General features: G+C 38.5%; 1 protein-coding gene across 1 annotated transcript in view; it reads right to left on the minus strand.

Annotated features, from left to right (window-relative positions):
- Positions 1-25,169, minus strand: part of ZC2HC1B (zinc finger C2HC-type containing 1B) — a 35,034-nt gene extending 9,865 nt beyond the window's left edge. Inside the window, 6 exon segments of the mRNA XM_059942094.1 lie at positions 3,122-3,261; positions 12,906-13,044; positions 13,561-13,629; positions 13,632-13,682; positions 15,963-16,024; positions 25,142-25,169. Coding sequence (XP_059798077.1) covers positions 3,122-3,261; positions 12,906-13,044; positions 13,561-13,629; positions 13,632-13,682; positions 15,963-16,024; positions 25,142-25,169 — 489 coding nt within the window.
- Between the last annotated feature and the right edge of the window lie 93 nt (positions 25,170-25,262).

Raw genomic sequence — 25,262 nt, forward strand, 5'->3', positions numbered from 1 at the left:
AGCCCTTGGTGGAGTGGTGATATGTTAATCCTGTAAAATTAGTTGTATGGAGACATAAGAAATCACTTAATGTCAATAAGGATAGTTATGGAACATTTTAGTTTTTCATTACACTTGAAGATGATTTTGTTTTTAAATACATGAACAGAGAAGAAAAACAGACACTGGCAGGCAGCAAGTGTTTTAAACATGGAATTCCAACGTCTCCACGCCGCTCCCCTCCCTGCTGAGCAGCAGTAGCAGAATAGCCACATTAATACAGAAGAAGGACCAAGAGGTTCCTTGGGAGCTCCTCTGTATACTCCTTTCTACCTCGCTACTGATCCCTCAACATCTCCATGGCAACTCCAGTATAAAGATAACCTGTTCTTCCAAGTGAGACTCCTCACTTGGGCAAGGACAGCTAGGAGGCTAGAGCAGGCAGCTCATCCCCAGCCAAAGAAAGAAAGCTATTTTCAGAGGCCCATATTGGTCTCTTTTGGTTAAGGGTATAACACATTTTTATACTTGATTATGTTTAAAATAGAAACACATTTCAGCTGTGCTGTTAACAGCCCTTCAAAACTGAAACAACACCTCCTTTTTTGTTCTCCTTCTGAATAAGCTCCACTATTAGGCAGGGCCCCAGAGTGGTGAAGCTGGCATAAGGGAAACAGCGCTGCTGTTCAAATACACTCTACAGCGAGTTTACTCAGAAAGCAAGCAATTCAGAAAGCAAGCAATTTTTCTTCTGTGTTCCCAATCACCACTTAGCTCTGGAAAACAAGGAGAGGAACAGGGCCAAGTCACTGGCTGCACTCAGGACAGCCAGCTGGCCTTCTTCAGGAATAAAAAGCACTTCCGTCCGCTGCTTCCCTCTGCTCCCCTTGGGCCCACTGACGCCCACTAACTTTGTGGACTGCTTAGAAGAGTCGTTCGAAGAAACATAATGCACCCTTTACTGCTTTAGGAAGTATAGGTAGAGTTGTCCTTTTTCCAAAACTAAGTTGAAGTCAAGCCCAAAGCAGTCATATTCCCCCCCAAATTGTGGTGCCTCTCCCACTATAGGAAAAGACCATGAGAGAGGGGAAGGAGGGCGGGGCAATGTGGAAAGAGGAAAAGGCCGGGGCACCCTGTGTGCAAGGCACTGTACTGGTATTACCTATAATCCTCCCAACAGCTCGGCAAGACACACGTTAAAGTGAGCCTCAAAGAGTTTAAGTAACTTTTCCAAGTTTACCTGTAGATAATATAAAACTGAAAGTCAAACCCTGACTGCTGATTGAAAAATCTGGGCTCTTTCTATATTGCACTGCTTCCCATGATATTTCAGGTGTAAAGATTGAATCTCTACAACTATATTTATCATAACCACCCTGCCTGCCCCACCAACACACCTATCTGCTGCCTCCTGTGTTCCTTTATCTAGATGTGTGGTATTATCTGCCAGGCTCTGGAGCTAAAAACCTTTTTGCCAACCCTGATCCTCTTTTACCTTATATTCGATCAGCTTCTCCGTCCCAACAACTATTTCTTAAATCTACCCGCTCCTCCACACACACACACCCCATAGTCCTCTTACTCTGAGCCCTCATTTTCCTTTCCTGTCGTGTGGCTTCTAACTGGCTCTCCCCAAACCATCCTGAACACTGACTGCAAGGGTGACCCTTCTAAAAAACCAATTCCATGTCACTCCGATCTGCACTATGTGACCAGTCTACGCTGCATACAGAAGGACACATGAGGCCAGTGACGGATGGTTGGACAGAAAAGCTGAGAAGGTCAGTCTGCAGGGAGGAGAGAAAGTACAGCAGAGTAGGAAGAAGAGACAAAACGGAAAGATGGAAAGATGGACAGGAGGACTTCCTGGGTTCCAGGGAACTTTCAATTCCTGCTTCCAGGCCCTCAGGCTGGTTGGCCTCAGATTCAGGGCACCTATTCACTTAATCCCCTTTTTCCTCCTCTCTGAGCCAGCTTGGCTTAAAGCCCTTGTGGCTCTGACGCTCACCTTGACTGTCCCATCCTGTCACTCACCCACAGGCGCTCTAGGCTTTGCTCCACATGGTGGGCTCCTCAGGTCACGAGCTGGACACTTTGTGCACAATGTCCTTCCCAACTTCAAATCTAGACTGGTAAACCCATTTGCTATTTTGCAGAAAGTATCTGCTCCTCTTTGAAGCCTTTGCTGAATCACAAGTGGCCTCTGCCTCCATCTCGCTCCTATATATGCCAACCACTACACCTTCCTACTGCATTGTTTCCAAGGCCACCTCCTCCTCCGAATCACAAATCCTTGGTCAACCAGCACTTGGCACAGTGGCTGCTTCAGCACAGATATTCAGTAACTGTCTAGTATATGTTGAGCTAGAGCTCAGGTCCATAGTCCGTGGGGTGTGCTATCGTTAGAGAGGGTCCCATCCCTATTACATACTGGATATCATGGAAATCTTTCTAAACATGCTTCACACTGTTAAGTATTCGGAACAATTTAATCTTTTCTTGGTATCTAAGCCATGTTTATGAAACTAATGGTTTTCATGGTATGCTGTAAGCTATGTCCCCGGCACCTCTGATGTGTACGGAGCTGTGTGCTCTCTCCAGTGTTGTTTTTATAAATCTGTCTTCCTGGTCCAGTGTTATTTTACTTATTTGTACCTATTTATAACAGCTGTTTTATCCATTTACTTTAAATTGCTGACTCTGTGGCTTTGAATAGGGTGAAGACCCCTCTCCACAGAGCAAACACGTGACCTGCAGAACAAGGCCTCCTTGTGACGGCTTCCCCCACTCAGGCCAGTTTCACCTCAGGTTCAAGATTCTTTTTGAGGTGGTTAAGGCTGATAAACCACCATTGGTTAGAATTTTACCATAATACTACAGAAACACTACTTATACATCTACGTCTTCAACCTAAGAAGCTTCAAACACTGTAGAAAATTTTTTTCTACAACACCCAAAGGTGCTGTTAGCTGGAAAGCAGCCCTCAAAAAGAAGCCAAGTCCCATGAAGATGAGTGACAGTAATTGGCTATCTTGATCCTTACACTTCTCAGGATGGGTAATTTAGGTTCCCTAGCAAATTCTACCTGCTTTCCCTAGGCATGTAAGGGCACAAGAGCCAGCACTTGGGGAGAGATATTCACCTGTACCCTGGATGCCAATTTGGCTGCTGCCTGGGCTGGATCAAAGACTCGGCGAGAAGATTGATCCTTGCAGAAATTAATGTGTCGATTGGCGGCGGTTTCATTAAATCTCCTCATACAATATGGACACTGAATATAATCTGAATGTAAAGATAACAACAAAAAGGCAATTAACATTTCAAAAACAACTCTGGAAGGGACTACATGAAATGAAGTAAGTAGAATATGAACTCTGCTCCAACATGAAAGAGAGGTACCAAACTCTGATTTGAGACAGCCTATTCCAGAGGGGGAGACATGCAAGGGCTCAAGTAAAGGACAAGGTGGGGTAAATTTTTTCTACCTATGCACTTATTTCAATTAAGAGTGTTCCCTTAAAATGTTTACATGCTATGGTGTTTTTCAGAAAATAGATTAATTATATATACTTAGGAACTTCCCAATTAAATGAATTATTTAGTGGATGATTATGTAAAGAAAGGAGTCCTAGAATCACAGAATATTGATATTGATGACTGAAGGGCACAGACGATTCAAAAGCCCAAGTTGTGGTACCGAGTGGGACAGAAGTTTATACAAAAGTTATGGAGCTACAGAGGGAGTAAGATGTTTCAAAATGTGGGTTTGGGGGATGGGATTTGAAACCAATGTCACACTCCTTCTGCAGTGGCTAGATTTTCCCACTGAACTCCTAAGTGAGGAGGCAATTAATATGTTCAGAAAGGGGGTTAGGAAAAGGGAACAGGTGAGAGTTCCAAAACAGAAAAGGGAAGAGCTTCCAGTGCTAGAACCTCTCTGGCAGCCCTGGGGGCGTGGGGTCCTCTGAGGTTCTGGGTAATACCCACTGGTCTCAATTTGTCTCATTTGCAATTACTAGACAGTGGGAGAAAGGAGAAGTGAGAAAGATCCAAGGTCCTCCCAGAACGTGGAGATGCTCACATGTTCCAAAGCCAGGCTGGAGCCTCCTCCTCCAAAGCAAGGGGGACCATGGGGGTTGTGTTGTGTTGTTTTGCTTTAGGCGCCTTGAAGGGATGACAAAGTGGATATGGTGTGACATAAGAGAATAACTACCTCTCTCCCCAGGAAGGACCTGAGACAGCACCACCTTAAACTCTGTATGGAAGTTTGGTTTAGTATAGAGTCAAAATTCCTACATGTGCGAATGGGTATTTAAGGCAGTGATGTCTTCAAAGCTAAGAGTTTTTTGAAGGCATCTTTTAAAGCAGTTTGGGGAGTTTTCTACTTGAACAAATCATTTCCTAAAATGAATATTCATAAAATGAAAGAATTGGAATATGTAAGAAATTGGAATGAAAGAAACGGTTAGCACTTAACCTAACAGTTTATTGCACACTCTGGAAGGCATTACTTCATCATTAATTCCATACTTACTGAACACCTATTATGCTCCAAGCAACTTGGGGATACAATGTCTCTGTAATCAAGGACTAAGCATTCTAATACAGAAAATTTTCCCATGGTGACAAATTCCTTGAACAAAATAAAACAGGACAAAATAAAATAGAACAAAATAAAATAAAATAGAAATGGTGAAGGCTCTGCAGCCTGCCTGACTGGTTTTGAGGCTGAGCTCTTCACCTACCATGTGTGTGAACTTGGGCACGTTTCTGAACCTCCTTAAGCTTCAATTTCCCCAGTACCTACATATCACCTGTATCATTGAGTTGTTATGAAAGTTAACTATGATAATCCATGGTAGGGCCTGGTACAGTGGGTGGGTAGAACATGCTGTAACTATAATGAAACAGGCCCAGCCAGGTTGTGTTCCAACTATCAAACAGGAAAGAAACTGCTTATGAAAAGTAAAATAGAAAGTGCCATTATCATGCAGAACTCATTTACGATGGTGTAGAAAAACATCTAGAACTGGGTTTGTGGTTCAGGGGTTATTTCTTTAGTTTTACCAGCTGAAAAGTCAAGGTTTATATCAGAAATGCTGCTACCAGACTCAGTTTGGGCAAAGACAGTGACTATGGCAGTGACTGTGTTGCTTCCTTAATCCCACTTGTTCATTCATTCATTGCGCCCTTCTGTGTGTTTGGCACTATATACCACTGTGGAGGAAACCAAGTTAAAGTGTAGTATTTCCCTGCTGACAAAGATCTTAGAGACGACTAGAGGCCTAGGTAAAGAAGCAGACAATTACCACTCTGGGGAATAAGCTTTGAAAGGAGGAAGCACTAGGTCCTCCAGGAGTCCACAGGAGGAACATGAAGCCCAGACTTAAGGGGCAGAGGAAGAGAACGTCAATATACTGAGAACACAAAAACTCTTTTCTTGCAACAATAATTTGAACACAGCATGACTGAGCTACACGTTCAGCCCTCATCTCAATCTGAGTCACCTCTTCCTCTATCAATAATGATGTCATAAAAATCACTATGTGCTATCTATTTCAATAGATAATGATTTATAACTAACTAACTAATTAATTATTTATTTTTGGCCACACCGTGCAGCATGCGGGATCCTAGTTCCCTGACCAGGGATAGAACCCGTGCCCCCTGCAGTGGAAGCTTGGAGTCTTAACCACTGGACCACCAGGGGATTCCTGATAAGGATTTTTAATGTCTTATTCCATATCTCATAAAAGATTAAAGTAGAAAAACAAGCATCATTTAAAAATGCAAGCACTTTGTTGAGTACCCACGTCTACATAGCCCTGTGAAACGTGGACCAAATGTCCCAGGACCACTGAAAATCCCAATTGTAAATATTCTATATCACTGCCCTCATAAACTGTCACATAATCCTGGAAAGTTGAATGATTGGCAAACTTACTTAAGTCAGTAAGAATTAGAATAAATATATGCATGTCACAAAAACTGAGCCATGAAATAAGGAATCATGCTGGAAAAAAAATGGAAATTACTTGCAAACTCATATATACTAGGCCATATGATTAATAACACTAGTAATATCTGTATAAATTTTCTAAGTATTTAAGCTGGAGAATATATGGGCTAATATAAAATCCCTGCACAATCAAAATAATTGAATAGTAATGAAAATGTGCTATTGGAGGTAATCATTTTGCTTGGTGCATAAAATTATAATAAGGGCATAGGGAAGAATTTAAAATTGTATTTTAGCATAAAAATGTAAAGGTCAGAAAAATAAACTGTACACTTGATGAGGTCTTAAAAAGGGAATTATTTATTTTAAAGAAACAATAATCCCCACATTTTAACTCCAACGTGGAAATTAGAGAAATTCACACAGCAGACCATCTGACATGGTTTCACTATTCAACTAAAGAACTAGAAGGTAGCCATCAACCCTGCAGCTTCTGCTATTAAAATGAAGTAGTTCTCATAAAAGATGCTTTTATTATACAAAGCTTGTTGCCAAAGTATTACCAAAATGATAGCCATAGATCTTTCTATGGAATATCTTAAGACAACACATGATTTCAAGTTAATTTTCATAAGCACCTAGGAAAAATGAAGCAATTATTAAGAGTATTTTCTGGTACTGAAGTTCAGATGATTTATTTTTCGGATGATTTTTATAGTATTACACTTTGGTTTTGTTTGTTTTACTTTTTATTTTATTTATTTATTTTTTGGCTGCAACCCTTGGCTTGTGGGATCTTAGTTCCCCAACTAGGGATCAAACTAGCGCCCTCGGCAGTTTAAGTGTGGAGTCCTAACCACTGGACCACCAGAGAATTCCCTTTTTATACTTTTTAGAATGAACTTTGAGGAAAAATTTACGTGCATTAAAATGCACCTATTTTAAGTGTACAGTTTGAAAAGTTTTGACAAATACATACATTTGTGTAACCACCCCAATTAAAATATGAAACAAGTCTTTACCTCCAAAAGTTCCTTCATGCCCCTTTTCAGTCAATAATTCCCCCAAACCCAGACTCAAGCAACCAAAGATCTATTTTCCTGTCACTAAAGATAAGTTTTACCTCTTCTATATCTTACTACAAGACAGCATCCATGGTGTGCTGCATGTATAGTTGCACTTTCTTCTTCCTGTTCAGTTGTATTCCATTTTGTAAATATTCCACAGTTTGTTTATCCATCCACTTGTTGATGGTCATGTTCAGTTTATGCTACTTAAATGGAGCTGCTATAAACATTAATATGTAAGTCTTTTTTAAGGACATGTTTTCCATTTTTTTGCACAAACACCTAGGAGTGGAATCACTGCATAGGTAAGTGTATGTTTAACTTAAGAAAATACCAAAGTGGCTGTACTATTTTAGACTCCCAGCAGCAGCAGCAGCGTATGAGAGTTCCAGTTGTTCCATGTCTTAACCATCACTTGTATTGTCAGTTTTTTATTTTAGCCATTCAAGTGGGTGTGTAGTGGTATCTCACTGTGGTTTTAATTTACATTTCCCTGAAGAAAATGATGTTGAGTATCTTTTCACATGCTTATTGACCATTATTTTGTGATGTTCTGTTCAAATACATCTCTTGCCTTTTCCTTATTGGGTTGTTGTCTTATTATTGAGTTATAAGACTTCTTTATATATTCTTGATATTTGACTTTCATCAGATACATGTATTATAAATATTTTCTTATCCTGTACCTTGCCTTTGCATTCTCCTAATGGTGTCTCTCAAAACTAATGTTTTTAATTTTAGTGAAGCCCAATTTATCAACTTCCTTTTTAAAAACCTGTTGCTGCATTTTGTGTCCTGCTTAAAAAATCTTTGTTGACTCTTAGATCAAAGATGTTTGGTTTTTCTAGAAATCTTATAGTTGTAGCACTTTATAGGTCAATGATTCATTTTGAATTAAGTTTTGTGTATAGTATAAGACTATCCTTTCCCATGTTGAATTACTTTTGTTAAAAATCAACTGCCCATAGACTGGGGGGAGATCTATATTTAGATTCTCTTTTCTGTTCAATTGATATACTAATACCAAATTGTCATGATTACTGTAACATTACAGTAGGTCTTGACATCAGGTAGTGTAAGTCCTCCAATTTTATTCTTTTATCAAAACTATCCTGGCGGGCTTCCCTGGTGGCGCAGTGGTTGAGAATCTGCCTGCCAATGCAGGGGACATGGGTTCGAGCCCTGGTCTGGGAAGATCCCACATGCCGTGGAGCAACTAGGCCCGTGAGCCCCAATTACTGAGCCTGCACGTCTGGAACCTATGCTCCGCAACAAGAGAGGCCGCGAGAGTGAGAGGCCCGCGCACCGCGATGAAGAGTGGCCCCCACTTGCCACAACTGGAGAAAGCCCTCGCACAGAAACGAAGACCCAACACAGCCCCCCCAAAAACAATAATAATAAAAAAAAAAGTCTAATTATTAAAAAAAAAAAAAACAAAAAACTATCCTGGCTATTCAAGATCCTTTGAATTTCTGTGTAATTTTAGAATCAGCTGGTCAATTCCTACTTGGCAAAGAAAACTTGCAGGGATCTTCACTGGAATTACTTTGAGTCCATAGATCAATCTGGGGAGAACTGACATCATAACATAATGCATGAGTCTTCCAAACCATGAAAATGGTAAATCTCTCCATCTATTTTAGTCTTTAATTTCTCTAAGCAATGTGTTGTGGTTTTCATTTTAAAAGTCTTACACATATTTTGTTAAATATATGCCTAAGTATTTCATGCTTTTTACATGATTATAATGGCATTTTTCATTTCATTTTTTCAATTGTTTATGCCTAGTATATAGAAATACAATTCACTTGTGTATATTGACCTTATAGCCTGAAAGCTTGTTAAATGAACTTTTAATTTCGGTAGCTTTTTTTGTAATTTCCTAAGATTTTCTACATTTACTCATTCATGATCATGTTGTCTGTGAATAAGGATAGTTTTACTTCTTCCTCTCCAACCTTTAAATTTATGTGTATGTATGTATGTGTGTGTGTATAAAATATATAATTTTTTCTTATTACACTGGGTACTATGTCCAGTATAGTGTTAACTAGAAGTGGTCAGAAAGGACATCCTTGCTTTTTTCTTGAATTCAGTGGGAAACTGTTCAGCTTTTCACCGTTAAGTGTGATATTAGCTGTAGATTTTTCAGAGATGTCCTTTATTAAAAGGAAGTTCCCTTCTATTTCTACCCTTCTAAGAGTTTTCTTTTTTAAACATGTATGGGTATTACATTTTCTCACAGGCTTTTTTCCTGTAGCTACTGAGATGATCATATGCTTTAAAAAATATTTTGTTAATATGATGAATTACATTTACTATTTTCTTCCTTCTACTTAATTTAGGTGTAATTTGTTCTTTTTTTTCTAACTTTTTAAAGAGGAAGTTTAAGGCAATTGATTTAAACCTTTCTTCTTTTCTAATATAAGCATTTAAAGCTATAAACTTCCCTCTAAGCACTGCTTTAGCTGAATCCCACAAATTTTGATATGTTTTCATTACCATTCAGTTCAAAATATTTTCTAATTTTTCTTGTTCTTTCTTCTTAGATCCATGAGGTATTTAGAAATGATTTGTTTATTTCCAAATAGTCAGGAGTTTTCTAGATATATTTTCATCATTAATTTCTAATTTAATTCTGTTGTGGTCAAATAACATAGTCTGTATGATTTCAGTCCTTTTAGATTTATTAAGACCCACTTTGTGCTCCTGCACATGGCCTATCTTGGCTGAACGTTACATGTGTACTTGATAACAATTACATTCTGCTGTTGCTGTGTATCACACTATAGCTATAGATGTCAATTGGGTCAAAATGTTACAAGCATTTCAGACTGATAGGTCTTCTTGATGAATATATCTTTTTAATTACTATCTCTGTTAATAATACTTGCCCTGAAGTTTACTTTTCCTGATGTTAGTATTAGCTACTTCAGTTTTATGATTATTATTTGAATGCATATCTATCTTTTCCTGTGCTTTTAACATGTCAATCTACAATTGTTCAGACATTGCTGGTATTTCTCTTTTTATCCAGAGGAAAAGCACAAATCATAAGTGTATGGCTCCATGAAATGTTCACAAACTGTGCACACCCATGAAACCAGCCCAGATCAAGACACAGAGAGTTCCCACCAATCCCCCTTGAGTCGCCTCCCAGTTGTCCCCACCCCTCCAAGTAAAATGACCTCCTGACTTCTAATCTCAGAGACTGAAACCTGAAGTTTCTAAAAAATTGAGTTTCTGATATTTATAAATAAGGAAGTCTGCATTTCTGCCATCCTTTGAGAAATCAGACCCAGCAACCTTGGGTGTGCGTTCCTTTGAGGCAGCCGTGTGCTGAGGCAGGAGCAGCTGTCCCTTAGGGAGGATGTAGCCTCTCTAGGCCCACCTGGCTCACCTCATTTTGTCACCTGCCTGGCTTGCTTATTTGTGTCTTTATATTTAAGGTGTGTTTCTTGTGCAAAGCATATAATTGGACATTGCTTTATTATTCAGTTTGACAATCTCTGCATTTTATCCTAAGTGTTTAGGTCATTTATATGCAATTGTCCATATGGTTAGGTTTAAATCTATATCATCTTGCTATTTATTTTTATCCTACTGGGTCTTTGTTCCTTTTTTCCTCTTTTCCTGTCTTTTTTTAGATTGAATTTTTTTCCATTTTATCTCCAGTCTATGTATTGTCTTATTAGCTATACATCAATATTTTTAAATGTTTACTCTAGGGCTTATTAATAGGGATCTTTATGATATAATACTCTACCTTCAAACAATGCTATACCTATTCATGTATACCATAAGAACCTTTCAACAATATACATTCATTTTCCTCACTCAACCTTATCCTATTATTTTCATACATATCACTTCCAAATGTTATAATACCCATAATATGTTATTACTTACACTTTAAATAGTCATTTATAACCCTCAGCTAACATTATACTCAATGGAAAGCAAGACAAGGATGTCTGCTTTCACCAATGCTATTTAACATCGTATTGGAAGTTCTAGCCAGAGGTTTAGACACAAAAAAGAAATAAAAGGCATACAAATAGGCAAAATTATCTCTGTTCACAAATGACATAATCAAATATGTAGAAAACCCTAAAGATTCCACACCAGAAACCAACTGTTAGAGCTAATAAGCAAAATTCAGCAAAATTGCAGGACAAAAATCAACTCACAAAAATTGCCTGTATGTCTATACACTAACAATCTGAAAAGAAGGTCAACAATTCCATTTACAATAACATCAAAAGAATAAAATACTTAGAAATAAATTTAACCAGAGGCAAGACTCATACACTGAAAACTACAAAGCACTGCTGAAAGAAATTAAAGAGGGCATAAATGAATGGAAAGACATTCCATGTTCACGGACTGGAAGACAATATTGTTAAGATGACAACTACACCCAAGGTGATGTACAGATTTAATGCAATCCCTATCAAAACTCAACGGCATTTTCAGAAATAGAAAAAAAACCCATCCTAAAAATTCATATGGAATCTCAAAGTTTCTAAATAGCCAAAATAATCTTAAAAGACTCTCCACTTCCTGATTTCAAAACATACCACAAAGCTATAGTAATCAAAACAGTGTGGTACTGGTATAAGGACAGACATATAGAAAAATGGAATAGAATAAAGAGCCTAGAAATAAGCCTTCACATATATAGCCAATTGACTTTTGATAAGAGTGCCAAGACCTTTCAATGGGGAAGGCACAGTCTTTTCAACAAATAGTGCTGAGAAAGGTACCACACGTAAAACTAGATATCCAACTTCCAATGATCTTACTTTATACCACATTCAAAAATTACCTGGATCAGGGCTTCCCTGCTGGCGCAGTGGTTAAGAATCTGCCTGCCACTGCAGGGGACACGGGTTCGAGCCCTGGTCTGGGAAGATCCCACATGCCACGGAGCAACTAAGCCCGTGAACCACAAGTACTGAGCCTGCGCGTCAGGAGCCTGCGCGTCTGGAGCCTGAGCTCCGCAACGAGAGAGGCCGCAGCAGTGAGAGGCCCGCGCACGGTGATGAAGAGTGGCCCCTGCTCTCCGCAACTGGAGAAAGCCCTGGCACAGAAACGAAGACCCAACACAGCCAAAAATAAATAAATAAATAAATAAGTTAATTAAAAAAAAAAAAAATTACCTGGATCGAAGATCTAAATTTAAGAGCTAAAACTATAAAAACTGTTAGAATAAAAAACACAGGGGAAAGACTTCAAGATACTGGAGTATTTGACATCAAAAGCTAGGCAACAAACGAAAAAATAGGTAAATTGGACTTCATCAAATTACTTTTGGGCATCAAAGGTACCATCAAGAGAGTGAAAAGACAGTCCACAGAATGAGAGAAAATATATGAAAATCCTATACCTGATAAGGGATTTGTGTTAACATTAATCTAATCATGCCTCTAGACCTAATTTCTAATTTACAGAAAGACAGGGGATGGATTACAGGATTACAACTTGAAATGGTTAAAATGGTGATTTTATATTTTATATTTTTATCTCAAAAAATTAAAAGAGCTGTGGGTATTTGATGCTATGGAGCTATTACAGAACTGCTTGAACGGCTCTGCCCAGCTCCGTTCTCATAAACCAGGATGTGAAGGGCATCCCCTGGAGTTCTGTAATGCCATGACATTGGGTGCAGTGGTGCACTCATGTTGAGGTAGAGTTAGAAGGAAACACAGAATCTTTACGCAGAATTGAAAAAAATAGGATAATATAAATTTTATGATAAATTTACTTTTATATAATTTAATTACTATTGTTAATTTTAGAGTTTATAGGAGGAAGGCATAATGACTAGGCCAAAAATCAAGCATAGCCTCAATTGGTTAAAAGTAAAATGTCAAAAGCAAACCAAACTGGCCACACACCTAGGTTGATGGACGGAGTGGGTGGAGGTGGGAGAGGCCGGCCTTCTTTAATGGCTAGTGTACCCTGCTTTGCTGATCGAATCGCATTAATGAAGTCTTCATGTTGTTGTCTCCAGTTAGATTTTCTCATGGGTTGAGGCTACAAAAAAATAAAACATATACTAACCTAGACTATATATCTCACCATTATAATATTTTTTAAAGCTAGGATTTGAATTTACAAGAAACAGAACTGTGAAATTTGGAGAAAAAAGAGAATTTGTTTTCCAAAAGTACTGGAAAATACAGTAATAAAATTTGCAAGTCACAATAGTGAGGGAAAACACAAAATAACAATCAGAAAAACAAAGAAATTACAAAACTTTAAAGGAAGACTTAAATGTAAGATTAAAAGTGACTGTCTTCCAAGTTAATTGCTGGATTTAATGCTACTCTAATGAAAATATAAACGAGATTTTTTTGCCACATCTGGAAAGTATCTGAAATACATTTGGAAATCTAAGTGAGCATGATTAAAAAGAAAACAGTAAAGGTGGATTATACTTACATGACATTACACTGCATTATCAAGCAAAAATGAAACCAGAGAGCCAGAAAGAGGCTTTAATGTACTGAAGGAGATAATCAAGAACAGCAAGGAAGATATCGATAGTACCTTGGATTGAGAAGCCTTCCACACAGTGGGAATGTCAGTGCCCTGTAATCTTTGTTTTAAGGAATTGAAAAAGCTTTACGCTTTTTGTTGAACAGTTTTCTACATATTGGTCCATGCCTTTCCTAGAAAAGAAGGAGTGGGGATTAAAATTTTTAACATGTACAATCACAAAGTTCGTAATGCCTCAGTGTACTCAAGCAGCCCCTGCTGCAGTGACTGGGTTGCACCTTCAGAGCCAAGTTCATTCTCTAACTCTCAGATCACAGCAGAGCAAATCCATCTGGCTCTCTTCACCCATGTTACACATAACGAGATACTGTGTTTGGGCAAGGTCAATAAAAGGCCTCTTCAGCTAAAGAAACTTACTTAAAATTTGGTCTTACATATTTAACTCTATCACTTGGGCTCAATGAATAGTTCCAAGCATTAAATAATGTTGAAAAGGCAAACTTTCTAGTTTAAGTTGAAATAAATTATTTCTGATATTCGGCTAGGTACTCACGGAAGCCAAGGAACTTTTCTTATTTCTTCTATTCTGTTTACTGCCTTCACTGCTCTTAAATTCCAGAAGCAAGTCATCCAGGAATTGAGTCCCAATAACCTTAACATTGTTTTCCCATCATTTTGAAGGAACTCTTTGCATACAGCAAAGGGAAACTTAGCTTCTTACCAGTGGAACCTTCTCAGAAAAACTCTTCTTACCACTCAGCATTTCAAAATTGAGTTTAACTGGGTTACTTTTCTACACACAGCAAATCAAACCACTTAACTCCTGAAAAGGAGTGGAGAGGTTTCAAAGAAATATTTGAGAACATCTGCAAGAAACAACTGGGACAACCATACCACGAATGAAAAATACACCAATTCCATTTAAGTTATGAAGACATTTTCCCTTAGTGTGTCCAAACATTTCACATTCATGAAGTCATTTATTTTAGAGCAAATCTAAGCTTATAATATTAAATTTTAAAATATTACAACACTTCTAAGACAATCGGCAGAGAAAACTAGTCCAGGCAGTAGACCTGTAAGTACTCAGCGTTTCTGGTACAAAAACCAGGGAGCCAGCACACAGAGCTTTGCCTGTGTACCACTTCTATAAAGTCTGCACTGCAACACTATGGGATTATGCCAGGATCTTTGCCTTCCACTCTTAAGTCCTCTTCCTTGGTGGTCATGTAACTCATAATAGCTATCACTTAAGACAGTTGCTTTGTCCAGACCCAAAAAATACAGGCTCCATGAAAATCACTGCACCTGGCTACGAACAAGCCGTACCATTTTAAACTGAAGGAGAGAGAGAGCAGACCACTTGATCAAATGCTCTTTGTAGCCTAGAAATGGGTCAATGAAGTAGAACTCAAGAGGACCCAAGAATACTTGGCATTTAGTGATCCCTCTTCAAACGGTTACCTTCTAGGTGTCAAATCCATTCTCATGGGGTGCAGTCCTGGGTTAGCAAAGGCAGCTCCCTAGTGGATTGTTGGGCCACAACAGGCCCTGTGAGTTCCCCTTCTAGATCCAGCAAACTCTAGCTGCGGTTAACTAGAACAGATATTTCACTTTTAAATTCCCCAGAGAAATAAAACCTACAACCTCATTCAGTAGTCTTTTGCCCCAAATGTAGTCAGGTTTATAGTCCAAATTCTTTAAGTTCAAAACAAGTCTCTTTGACCTAAATGTCCCAACTAACAGTTCATTATCATTTAGATTTTTGTTTTAAATCGTTTTTCTTGGGAACTCCTTCATAATATGGGGGGCCTACTACCTGTTTGTTTCCCTAATTTTGAAATAAATCAAGCTTTTATTCAACTTTATAGGCATCAATCCGGGGACTTGACATGCAGTTAGCTTGAATCTAATTAACAATTAGGTCTTGGAACAAGCCTTACAACCATTTTGTTCAAATTACATAAAACCCCTGAAACTAGAGAGTTCTGTCTTTATACGTGGCAAAGCAGGAAACAGAGGGAGGTTAAAGGACTTGTCAGAATTAGTGACAAATTTGAGGCTAAAAGCCAAGTTTCCAGATGCTCCAAATTCAATGTTCATTCCTCTTGACTAGCTAATTTCCCTGGTGCTTTGGCCTTAAAATTTGAATTTTTGATGCTTATAGAAAAGGCGAAAGAGCCAAAACCTCTCAAGAGACAATCAGCTGTGCCAAGATACTTTCATCTGGCTTCCTTTTAGTAAGAGGACCATATTTAATAAGTTCCCTTTTGAATGGGGCAGCACTGATCTGCTTAAGTGTCCTCTGGGCCTGCCAGCCATAGGTTATGTACTTTTCTCCCCTTGCTTTCCCTCCACATCTGTCTTTAATCTTTGCCACTGTGGCCTCCTCACTGACTTGACAGTTCATTTAACTCCAATGAAACACATCTACAAAATGTCTTTATGTTTACCAGAACATCTGCTGCAAAGCATCTTCCACAGACTTCACAGGGAAATAATTCCTGATTGCCATCTGTATAGGATCCAAGAGCACATTATGTTAATTTCACGGAATTGCCTGCCCGAGAAGAAATGACTAACTGGAGGAGACCTCAATAGCTTGATATCCTCACTCTCTTTTCCCCTCTCCAACTACTTCCTTCTATTAGGAAGATCCTTTGTAAAACTCACCCGTTTTCTTCTCCTAACCTAGACTTCTCACTTCACTGAACAGATAAATTCCATATGCTTCAGGCAACCAGAGTATAATTATTTAATATTTAATATATTCTTAAACTAACTGCCTGATAGCTTAGCTTTAGACATAAGTACAAAGTTGATATCCTAGTATGAAGTCATAAATAATCCAATGGTAACATCTTTAAGACTGCTGCTAGAATGTAAGGCCATGTACGTGCTAAATGAAGGCATGCCATTTTATCATGGACAGTATGAAAAGGGTCGCCTAGTCGTTGAATTTAAGGTAAACTTTCCTGAGAATGGCTTTCTCTCTCCTGACAAATCTCTTTGCCGGAAAAACTCCTACCTGAGAGGAAGGAAGTAGAAGAGGATGAAATGGACCAAGTAGAATTGGTGGGCTTTGCTCCCAATCAGGAAAGACAGAGCCATTACAATGGAGAAGCACATGAGGATGATGAACGTCCTCCCAGGGGTGGTGCTTAGTGTAGGATCTCTTTATGGGGCCTGTGAAGAACATTCACTGCTGACATTTTATATGCAGTAGAGAATGAGTGAAGGACTACAATCATAATATGCTCACTACTTGCTACTGTTTTTTTAAAAATATTCAATTATTGTAGTGTTTTCGAAGTTAAATGAAGAATAAACTCAAATTAAAAAAAAAAAACACAAAAACTGACTGACTGTGCCCACTATATCCCAATGCCTCAAATTACCTGACCCACAGTAAGGTTCTCAATAATTACCTGTTAAATGTATGGGTCAAACAAGAATTGAGTTTCTACCATAGGACCAATCATTTATTCAATAAATAATTAAACACCTGCCATATGTAACTCTGTGGGAATACTGAGAGAAACCATACATGGGTCCAGCATAGAAAAGGAAAGTATGCCCATAAATTACTTTAAATGAAGTTAGAAAAGCAAACCATTGTGGAATTCTGAAAAATAAGAGTTTTGTTTCATATTACTGCCTTTCAGTTCATCTGGAGTATATAAGATTACAAAAGCAGTTTGATCATGCAGAACATTTTGTATTAGACTAACCATTTGGGCTCTATTCTACAAACAAGGGGAGCAAGCAACGACACTGAGTAGGAAGAATCTGAACAGAGCTGTGGAAGATTCATGTGACAAAGCTGAGGAGGGATGAATGGACGGTGGTTGAGAATGGAAAGTGGGATATTAGTTAAAAGGCTAAAGATGTAGGCCGGAAATGGAAAGGAAAGAGGAAATGGGAGAAACTGTGGTCAAAGAATCAATACGATGACTAGATTTGGGGGGAGTTGGGAGGTGACAGAGAGAAGAACACTGAGGGACTGAGAAGACGGTAGAACTATGGACAGAAATAAAGAATTCGAAAAGAAGGGCCATCTTGTAAGAAAAATGACCTCAGCTTTGGAAATAGTGAGTTTGAGATAGAGTCATCCAGCCAGCAGGATGGAAATGAGGGAGGTCAGGGCTAGAGACACAGATGTAGGCTTTGTTTGGAGAGTGATGTAAAGGCATGATATTGCCAGGGAAGAGGTCATGGAAAGAGAAGTACAGGGATGATCCCCAGGGAACTCCATATTTAAGGGCCAAGAAGATGATGGTGATAAGCCAGAAGGAGAAGCAGGAGAGAACAGGGTCATGGAAACCATGGGAAGACGGTTTGAAAAAGGAAGGCCTGATTAACAGGAATCAGATGGTAGCTCATTACAGACACTGTTGATTTAAATGATTTCTTCTCACATCTGCCAGATGGTATTATATTTGCAACACAGGTCATCCGTTACAGCATACGGAAATACCACTCTTCCTCTCTGTTCTTCTGGCCTTCTAACTCTATAAAAACTGGGTCTTAATTTTCTTTTTTTTTTCCAGCAAGGATATCCCACCCCGCCACATACTTACTCATTAATAAAAGCTACTCATCCTAATTACAAAACTGCTACTTTTTTTTCTAAAACACTAATGAAGGATGATTTACTTTTATGACTATTACTGTAACATTCGTAGGGTGATTTCCTGTTCCCCAAACACTTTTCCTATGTAATCTCATTTAACTCCTCACAGCAATCCTATGAGATAGGGTTGATACTTTTTTTTTTCTTAAGAGATAAGAAAATGAAGGTTCAAGGTTAGGTGACTTCTTGAGGACAACAGGTAGTAAGTAGTAACACTGAGACTCAAACTTGAGTCTCTGTCTCTACAAGTATTAAGACTATTTACTCAATGATCACCATAAATATAAAGATACTGTATCACTACTAACCTGCAAAGCAAATGGAAGTCCCTGGAGGATCAATGACCTTTGGTTTAAATCAGTGAGCTTTGAATTCAATGCGTTTGAAATAATGACAGCTACAATAAGACTCAACTGAACACCTGAGATAGATGGACCACCACATTCTGAACCACATTCAACTTGGAAGCTTGACAATGAGGAAGAAAGGGAACATGGAGAACCAAACACAGAAATCAACAGAACCTTAAAAGAATCCTTTGAAACAACCAAGGTGCCCTTCAATAGGTGAATGGTTAAACAAGCTGTGCTATATCCATACCCTGGAACACAGCTCAGCAACAGAAAGGAACACTACTGACACACGCCACAACCTGACTCAATCTCATTGCTGAATGAAAAAAGTTAATCTCAGAAGGTCACATACTGTATGATTCCATTTGTAAAACATTCTCAAAATGACAAATTTGAGGGGGAAAAGAGATTAGTGATTGCTAAGAGGTAGGGATGGTCAGGGAGGGAGGTGGTTGTGACTATACGGAGGTGGAATGAGGAAGACCTCTGGGTGACGGGACGGTTCTGTATCTTTATTGCGGTGGTGGTTATGCCTGTAATAACATGGTATGGAACTATAAACACTCCTTATACCAATGCATACTTTCTGGTTTTTACATTGTACTGTAGTGAAGATGTAACTTGGGGGAAACTGGATAAAGAGTGCAGGAATCTCTCTGTAATATTTTGCAACTTTTCATGAATTATGTCAAAATTAAAAGTTTACATATCTAGGGGTTGGCAAATTGTGGCCAGTGGGCCCAATCGGAGGCTGCATGATCTTGTAAATAAAAGTTGTAATGGTACACCGTCAGGCCCATTTGTTTGTTTATAAAATATCTACTGTTGTTTTCGTGCTACAATAGCAGAGTTGAGTAGTTTTAACAGAGACCTTATGACCTGCAAAACCAAAAATTATATTTTCTGGCCTTTACAGAAGTAGGTTGCCAATGAGTGTATGAGAATGTAGTAATTAAAAATGTTTTGTGGGAGAATAACATGGAAAATTTTAATATGCATTTTTATTCACGTATTTACAAATAAAGACTGGAAGGATATATATACATATATATATGGTACACACACACTACACGTTTAATATATAGTAATTACCTCTGAGTGGTAAGAAAAAAGGTGACTATTTCTTTAGTTTGCTAAATTTTCAATTTTTCTATAAAGATTATGCATTGCTGTTTAAAAATAAAAGAATGGGGCTTCCCTGGTGGCGCAGTGGTTGAGAATCTGCCTGCCAATGCAGGGGACACGGGTTCGAGCCCTGGTCTGGGAAGATCCCACGTGCCGCGGTGCGGCTGGGCCCGTGAGCCACAACTGCTGAGCCTGCGCGTCTGGAGCCTGTGCTCCGCAACAGGAGAGGCCACGATAGTGAGAGGCCCGCGCACCTCGATGAAGAGTGGCCCCCGCTTGCCGCAACTAGAGAAAGCCCTAGCACAGAAACGAAGACCCAACATAGCAATCAATCAATCAATCAATCAATCAATAAAAAATAAATCTTAAAAAAAAAATTACTAAAAAAAAAAAAAAAAAAAAAAAAAAAAAATAAAAGAATGACATTAAAAAAACCCTTTTGATAGAAAAGATTCTAAAACAATGTGTATTAACTTAGCTATTTCTAACTTTACCCTCTCTAATTGGAGTCTCAGTAGACTATTAAAGTGGCTATTGTTTTTATACATTGGTTCATAATCTTAAGACAATTTTTAAAATGAGGAAAGCGATCTGGAAGTGATCAACAGTTTTGTTTAGTATGTTAACAATGAAAAAATAAGCATTACAAAGATCTCAGTTCAAAAATTTTATAAGAAACCTGGAGAGGATTACGGCTGTAATGAAATTGGAAGAAATTCTACTTGAGACTAGACATTCTCTTTCTGAGCTGGAAGTTAAGAATGCTTTGTAGAGATACCTACCAATCCACATTTCCTTATAAAGGCATTACAGAGAAGGAAAAAGGAAGACATTTTCTCATTTAGCTGTCAGTGAGTCAAGAAACTCTTTTTAAGTCCTTTGCAGTCCAGGACATGCAAATATTAGCAATACTTACATCTTCCAGGGCCTTATGGCAAAGGGGGTGGCACACTAGCTGAAATTTATTATCTCAGGAACATGACTTATAAAAAAAGGAACTGAGACTAATGAGTTAGGATGGCAAAGAGAGCACTCCATCTTATTTTTGCTTTCCCCCAAAACACTACAGTAAAGGGACGTAGAAACATGGAGGACCAGGAGGACAGGGAGGAAAGAGGACAAGAATAAAAAACTGGAATCTGGAAAGCTGATGGACCATGGTAGCCAACCTGGAGGACATAAAACTACATCAAAATCCACTTCCCAAGCTGATGGTAGAAGAAACTGAGAACCATCCAGATTTACACTGCAGAGCCCTTCAAAATCACAGAAACCCCTGGAGCAGCACATACCTCTGACACAGGGACAGGATATGTGAAGAGGAGAAAGAAGAGACTGCTAAAATATGGAGGATCAGGGAGAAAGTTTTCTAAAAAGAAGTGAAGATTCCTAGAAGGCCCCCCTTCATCCCACAGCCCCTGGGTGATTGTCCTTCTCCAAGTCTAGCAGAAGTCTACTCTCCAGAAAGGATGAGAGGAGGTCTGTGCGTGAGTCAACATGAGGCATAGCTGAAGGCCTGGGTAGGCAGATACAGATGTATACACATACACATGGTTGATTCTCATTATCTGTGCTAGTTACATTCCATAAATCCCTGCAAGCACTAAATGAACAAATACTGACTCATTCATTACTCCCAAATAATGCACTATACAAATGCATTTGTATTTCCCTGGGGAAATACAAAGTTACAACATTTTTATCAACCTATCAGTACACAACCTTGTTTTATGAATCTGTTTAAAGACACCTTATTTAAATATATATATTGTTGATTCAATAATATTGAATTCATGGCCAACCACACTATAATGCATGCTTGCATGAAGATTATCTAATAGACCTATTTTCTCCATAAGGCACATCACAGCCTTCCTGCACTTAGAAGCATTAGACAGCCCTTCAACACTACACTTGGGAGCCTTTTAAACAGTGAAATCACCAAGAAAAAGTGCAAAATTATGAAAAGCATGGCACTAAATAGACCATAAAAAGGACACTTGTTTACAGTAGGACAGCTGAAACAAGAAGGCAGAGTATCACCTTGTTCTACCTTAGCTGGGAACATGTGTGTTGGGTGACTCAACTTTTTAACTGGTATGTGCATATCTGTGAATGGCCATGAAAGCACCATGAATATTGACTTAGGGTTACAAATTTTAGTGAGGAGGTGAATTTGCAAACAGGGATTCCATGATTAATGAGGATTAACTGTATATGTATACACATATATACATACACACACACAAAAGTGTGTGTCTATGTATATAATCTAGTGATTAATCTCATGACCAGTGATGCTGGAAGCAGAGAATATCCCACACCCACCTTCCTCTACTTGGCTCACAGAATTCTGCCTGCCAGACCCTTACTCTCAAGGCAGAATGGAAGCTTCCCTGGGAATATAATCATTCCATGGAGAAAGAGCAAAAGATACTGACACTGGGAAGATTCCCAAACAGCTCACCCAGACCACCCTACAAAAAAAAGCTCAAAATCCTCCAATGCTACCCACCCAGAGTTCCTAGTGTTCTCGTCCTCCAATATTAATCATAAACAAACAGACAGGAATTTCCAAAGATCTGAGGAAAATCTCTAGCATGTAAGCCCAAAGTAAACAAAAGAGAAATTTTAAAGAAAATTAAAGCTCTTAGAAATTAAAAACTCAACAGTAGGTTGGCAGATAGAATTAGGGAAATCTCCCAGAAAGTAGAGTGAAATGGCATAGAAATGGAGAGAAACATAAGCAAATTAAGAGTACTTGTCCAGGAGGCCCTACTCCAAATAATAGGAGTTCAGAAGAGAAAAGGAGAAAATGCGAGGAAGAAAATAAAAATAATTTTAAACTATTTCCAGAAGTGAAAGGACATGAGCCTCCTGTTTGAGAGGACACCCACACAAATGAAAATATGCCTAAAACAATAAATATCATTGTAAAATTTCAGAACACTGAAGACAGAGATCCTACTTAGAGGGAAAAAAAGTAACATACAAAGTATGAGGAGTCAGAATGGCTTCAGATTTACAAATAGTAAAAATGGAAATAAATGGGGAAAAATTCTCTAAACTTCTGAGGGAAAATTATTTACAACCTACAGTTTTATACCCAGCCAAGCTATCAATCAAATATGGGGGTAGAATACATTTCCAGACATGCAAGCTTTCAAAAAGTTTACATCCCGTGTACTCTGTCTCAAGAATTACTGGAGGATATACTCCACAACAAGGTGAGTAAAAGATACAGCAAATAGGCATTCAACAGAGGAGGGCGAGAAGGGGATTCCCAGGATAACAGCTGGGCACCAGAACCAGAGAAGCAACCAGTTCAGGCTGGAGGAGTGTGACTAAAGACACAGACATGCTGAAGGCTGTCATAACCTAGATATTCACTGCCTTTGTAATCTGAGGATAGCATGTCCTATATATATCTGGCTCTCATTCTGTTCTATACTTGGCTTGCTTGACGAAATCCCAGCGAAGTGCCTGCTCACCCTTCATACTCTCATGTCTAGATAAGCTAAGGATACTCATTTCACTCCACAGGAAAGTTCTGCACTGATCTCTTCAGAGACAGAGAGAGGTCATAATAAGTATAGAAGCATAAAATATAAAATGAGCATACAATTGCTAAGCCTAGTTTGGCAGGAGATTCAGGATGCTTCAACTATGGTGACTTGTGTTCCCAGGACTCACTCATCACCTGGCTCACTGACATCACCACATGGGGCTCTTGTAAACTCTAAGAGCTGAAGTCAGACTCAGAAACTATTCAGCTCATCTTCTCAAGGATGCCTTGATCAAACGGTAGCAATTACTGCCCTCACTGAGCTAGATTTGTGCTTCTCAGTTGCTAAAAACAAGATACTGTGTTTACAGGGATGCCATGCAGGTGATGATTAATATAAAAGTCCAGATAATTCATAAAACTTACCCAAGGAAAGAAAAATTGAATAAATTGAGGATTTATTCAAGCCACCCATAGGTGGCTTCTGTGTTCTATTTCTTAACTTGAATAACTTGTTCTACTTCTTAACTTGAATAGCGGGTATGTTTGTTTTATTATACATTCTCCATAAGGCCATTAGAAGTTTTACCTTCTTCTGACCTTTAACTGGAACAAACAAGCTAGATAAAACATACTAATGTCAGCACACAAGAAGCAACATAAAAGTATTGATAATCTAACAGTAAAGTTACAAGATAGCTAAAGTTCTGTCCTTCCCCTGAGGTGATTTGATGACATCACAACAGAGATGTGGATACATCACTGGTAATAATCATAAATAGTAAGAACTTTTGATACTTAGGGTCTTCTTTCTGGCTAACACTGAGGCTAGGTCCTTTTGCTCCAAGTTTAAGCAATTCTTTTCTGAATTGTCTGTCCCAACTACCCATTCATTTTTATATTTCTTAGTGACCATTTACCAAATGCCAGGCTCTGTTCTAGACCTTGGGGATAAAGTAGTAAACAAAAATACCCTGCCCTCAGTTTGTTCTAGTGAGATGAGACTGAAAAGCAAGATAAAATCAGATGCCAGTAGATGTTAAGGAGAATATGAAGCAGGCAAGGAGCATAAGGAATGCAGAGGAGGGCTGTTTGTGCTATTTTTAAATACATGGTCAGGGAAAAGTTTATAGGGGAGGTGACAATTGAGCACCATCCTTAAGGATGATTTATTTACAGTAAGAGCACTTCAGGGGGAACAGCAAGTACCAAGATCCTCATTTCAAGTGGTACTTATCACAGTGACTTGGCATTAGTTGTATTTTGCTGCACACACCCTGCCTCCTCAGACAATGCAGTCCTTGAAGGCAAAACCCTCTTATTGCTTTGGACACCTAGCATTTAACATGGAGCTTATGTTAAGTTCCCAACCACTGTTTATATGACTGACATCGTAAATATTCCAAAATGTTATGAAGTAATACAAAATATCATGTAAGAACTTTTTTCCAGAATAAAATCAAGATCTTTAAATTTGGAGGATAATCAGTCTAAATCACAATATGCTTCACCAAGACTAGTGGCTTATAGGCACATTCTCTTAACTGCAAAACATATAACGTGTTAATTTAAACCATTTGGGTCAGGTGTGGTGAAATTAAAAGCTCCGAAGATGGAATCTGAAGAGCACCAAGTCAAAGTAACATTCTAGATTCTTGCTGGTTTTAAGAACCTTCAAATGAGATGGCTACCAAAATAAATGGTCAATCTCTTTAGGATTTAGTACATTCCTGATACTAACATAAACCATCATCTGGCCCTTTGCTTCTGCAGGCTGGCATTTAAATACAGTATTCTACTTCTGTAATGACAAGCTCTTCAGCCAAGTTTTTTCTATCAGTGTTGGTAGAGTACCTAATGCTACTGTTTTTCACAACTCCTTTAAAAATTCGACAATGATTAGATTTAGAACCAATAACGTACAGAACAAGATAACACCTCCCAGCTGAGGAAAAGCCATAATCAAATTATAGATGAAGACACTTTCTAATAACTTAGATATCAAATGCAGCTCACCTGCTAAGAATGGTTCTGCCTCAGCCATTCTGTACCCAACTCAGACCAACAGTGTCCACAGATTTTTTTTCTTCAGAACAGTCCAGATAACAACATATTAGTCATGGACACATGAACATGG

The sequence above is a fragment of the Balaenoptera ricei genome, chromosome 12 (genome assembly GCF_028023285.1).
Source record: "Balaenoptera ricei isolate mBalRic1 chromosome 12, mBalRic1.hap2, whole genome shotgun sequence".
NCBI classification, from domain to species: Eukaryota; Metazoa; Chordata; class Mammalia; order Artiodactyla; family Balaenopteridae; genus Balaenoptera; species Balaenoptera ricei.